At 39.0% G+C, this 3,455-nt stretch overlaps 1 protein-coding gene across 1 annotated transcript; it reads left to right on the top strand.

Moving 5' to 3' along the window:
- Positions 1–385: 385 nt before the first annotated feature.
- Positions 386–2,055, top strand: LOC114182357 (uncharacterized). The gene has a single exon (XM_028069222.2). The coding sequence runs from the start codon at positions 580–582 to the stop codon at positions 1,726–1,728; it is 1,149 nt and encodes a 382-aa protein (XP_027925023.1). The 5' UTR covers positions 386–579; the 3' UTR covers positions 1,729–2,055.
- Positions 2,056–3,455: the final 1,400 nt, after the last annotated feature.

Raw genomic sequence — 3,455 nt, forward strand, 5'->3', positions numbered from 1 at the left:
ATAGAAATTGAACTTTTTTATAACATTCATTTTATAATAGTTGTGTTAATTTATCACACACACACACACACATATATATATATATATATATATATATATATATATATATATATATATATTACCTTTTTTCCTATCGTCACCATAAAATATTTCAGTAATAATTTTCTCACAATCATTACCTCTTATTCTCTTAAACAATGAAAAAAATGTTCTAATAAAGTTAGTTCTTTTGACATTAAAAAGATTTGATCCACGTTAATACAAATTTACAATTAAAATGAACTTAAATTCCTTATCCTAACAATATTCATTTCATTTTCTCTTTAAAAAAAAATCTACATCCAGAGTAAAAAAGAATTCTACGTTCTCTCATCTTCGCACTCTCTCGTTGCTCTGTTATAACTCTTCAGCAACAACAACAACGTTTAAAATCACACGCAACATACCACAAACAAGAAGCTCAAATTTTTTTACAAACCTCAAAATCTTTGTCGTGTATTCCAAACACAACACAACACAGAACAAAACGAAAGAGATTCATAGAATCGAATTGAATTCGTTTTTGTAACATATCATAACATGTCTGGTCATGATCACCATCACCAACATCTTTCTTCCAATCCCTTCGCGCTCCTCTCCACTCACTCCGATTCCGATTCCGATTCCGACTCAGTGAGTTGCTTCGTCACCGATCTATTCGAGACTAGCTCGCGCCTCTGTTCCTGCGACGACACTGACATTAACCCTTTCTCCGGCGCCGTCTGCGACGTCCATCGCTCCGAACACGTGCTAGGGTTAGGGTTAGGGTTTGGCGTTGACATTGATTCCCAAACGCGGGACAACGATGATAATAATAGCGATAGACTTTTCAATTTTGCGTTGGGGGATGGTTCGGGAGGGCTTAGGGTTGTAGCGTTCGGTTCGGATTCGGATGATTCGAGTGGCGGGGAGGGCGGGGTTCGTGATGAGGGTGGTGGGTTTGACGATTTCGATGTTCGGTTTTGTTGGGATAGTCTCTGTTTGGATGATCAGAGGACACTGAATGATGGTTTTGAATGGGAGGAAGTTGAGCAGAGGGTGAATGATAGGGAGGATTCGGGTTTGGTGGTTGATGAGGTTGAAGTTGAAGTTGAAGATGATGGAGATGGTGATTCGGTGGGGTTTACTAATGCCGACGAGGAAGAGGAAGAGGAAGAGGAGGAGGATGGTGGTGAAGAGGCGCTGAGGTACCTTGAGTGGGAGATTCTCTTGGCGGTTAACAATTCGGAGAGGAATGTTAACAATGGTGATGGTTTGGAGCATGAGGGTGTAGCTGGTGCTGCTGATTTGCTGACAATTCGAGATGGTTATGTGTATGCGGCGGAGTATGATGTTTTATTTGGGCAGTTTCTCGAGAATGAGAGTGTCTTGAAGGGAAGTCCTCCCGCCGCAAAGAGTGTTGTGGAGAGTCTTCCATTGGTGGAGTTGTCGAAGGAGGAGCTGTTGCAGGGGAAGAACTTGGCATGCGCCATTTGCAAAGATGAGATTTTGTTGGAGGAGAAGGTCAGGAGGTTGCCTTGTTCCCACTGTTACCATGGCGATTGCATTTTGCCATGGTTGGAAATTCGCAACACATGCCCAGTTTGTCGGTTTGAGCTGCCTACAGATGATCCGGACTATGAACAGAGGAAGGTTCACAGGGCTGCTCATGATCTGTTGGAGCTTGCAACGGCAGGGATGCAATTTTGACTTGTTGTTGCTTCAGGTTATACACCCGGTCTTGTGTAAATAGCAGGTTGCTTTGTCTCACGTCAAACTGATGATGAGAACAAATCTTTTGTAAGTAGTCTGTTGTGGTGATTTTGGAATAAGTTTCATACCATGTTGCATGCCCTTGATATACCTGAAACGAGTGCCTATTAATACTCAGTTTATATTGAAAAGGTTAATGTGTACCGTGGGAAGGATCATGTTGTTGGTTTAGCGTTTCTTTTGAAAGAACTTATGTTATAATTTTGGGATTTCTGCAACTGTGTTCAGCATCATGATGTATATATAAAGTGTTGGTTTTCTGAATATCTACACTTTAGTTTGCCTTGTGCTGATCCTTCCTCCAAAGAGTCGCTTTTCTAAGGAAAAGGAAAAAAGTTGTATTTTCTATCTATAGTTGACTGTTATTCTAAATTTTCTGTAAGCTAACATGATTTGTATTCACAGACTTACGCACATACATACACACATAAAAACACATATATATATCCCTTTATTATTTTCATTTTGTGTAATGAAGATTACTCCTTCCCTATGTTTTCAGGGGTTTTGCCTTCTTGTTATTGTGCCTGCTTAGTTCTCTTGGATAAACATGTTAAGATGTCTCTGTCTGGCATGGAAAACACGCCAGGCCATGAATTTGGTTATTAGGGTTTCTGCAGCAGACAGCTGTTAGTGATTATTGTCATACTTTAGTCAGTCGTAGTTGTATATATTAGTGCCAAATAGAGGTGCTATCTCAGAGTTGTCTTCGAGCAGCCAGAGTACCCTACAGAATTTGAACAGGGTTATGGCTAAATAATGGAAAACTGTAGCTGGGGAAGGCGCTATTGGAGTGGGCCAAAATATACATTTTTGAACTGTAAAATAGCGTGATTCAGAGCTGCTTATGAGGGGAAAATTTTGGATTTTTCCTTCCTCCTTGGAATCAGAACCAAAACCCTACTCTCAGTCACTTGTGCACATTCTGAGATGATAGCAACCTCTGTTTTTCGTCTGACATATAGCCACCCTCTGGCTTCTTTACCAGCATTTTCAAGTGTTCTCATTTTCTGGCTAATAGTTACATTTTTCGGCCATCCCTCACCTCTGGCCATTTTCTGGTGAACCTGTCACTTTTTTGAACTATCTGCGAGTTTGTGACCCATACATCTTATGTTTGGTCTCTGCTGGGTTTTATTTTTACTCTCTTCAAAACTGGTCTTTCATCTCATTGTTTTTTTCACTTCTAAGTTTTAGTTTATTTTTTTATTCTGATTGGTCAGAATAGGCATACCGACCATGTATGCACCTACCTGCTATCCTACTATAACAATATTTGGAGTTGGCCACTGCCACTATTTAGAATTGACTACTGAATTGTAATGTGGATCCGGCAACTCCATAACCGGCTTAGGTAGTTGATGAATAGCAAGATGACCACTAAATAGAAATATATTATGCATATAAATTGTAATTCATTAGAAGCTTAAATAATATTTAATATAGAAGTATACAATAGCGAGAAAACTAGATCACAAATTGAATCTCATCCTTGCCTTAAACCATGAAATGAATTCATGAAAGGCTTTAATCAATGATTCAATAAACACAATAACAACATTGATGAACTAAGAACAGGATAAGAGTATAAGAATTGTACTAAATATGACAAAACATGATATCGGCCAAATATGATATGAAATAAGTGTGATATACGAAATGAA

This window comes from Vigna unguiculata, chromosome 4, assembly GCF_037176805.1.
Source record: "Vigna unguiculata cultivar grain cowpea cultivar isolate G323 ecotype 2 chromosome 4, ASM3717680v1, whole genome shotgun sequence".
In the NCBI taxonomy this organism is placed as follows: Eukaryota; Viridiplantae; Streptophyta; class Magnoliopsida; order Fabales; family Fabaceae; genus Vigna; species Vigna unguiculata.

What these genes read in the sequence shown, in the direction of transcription:
- LOC114182357 (XM_028069222.2), top strand. Translation starts at nt 580, where the DNA reads ATGTCTGGTCATGATCACCATCACCAACATCTTTCTTCCAATCCCTTC.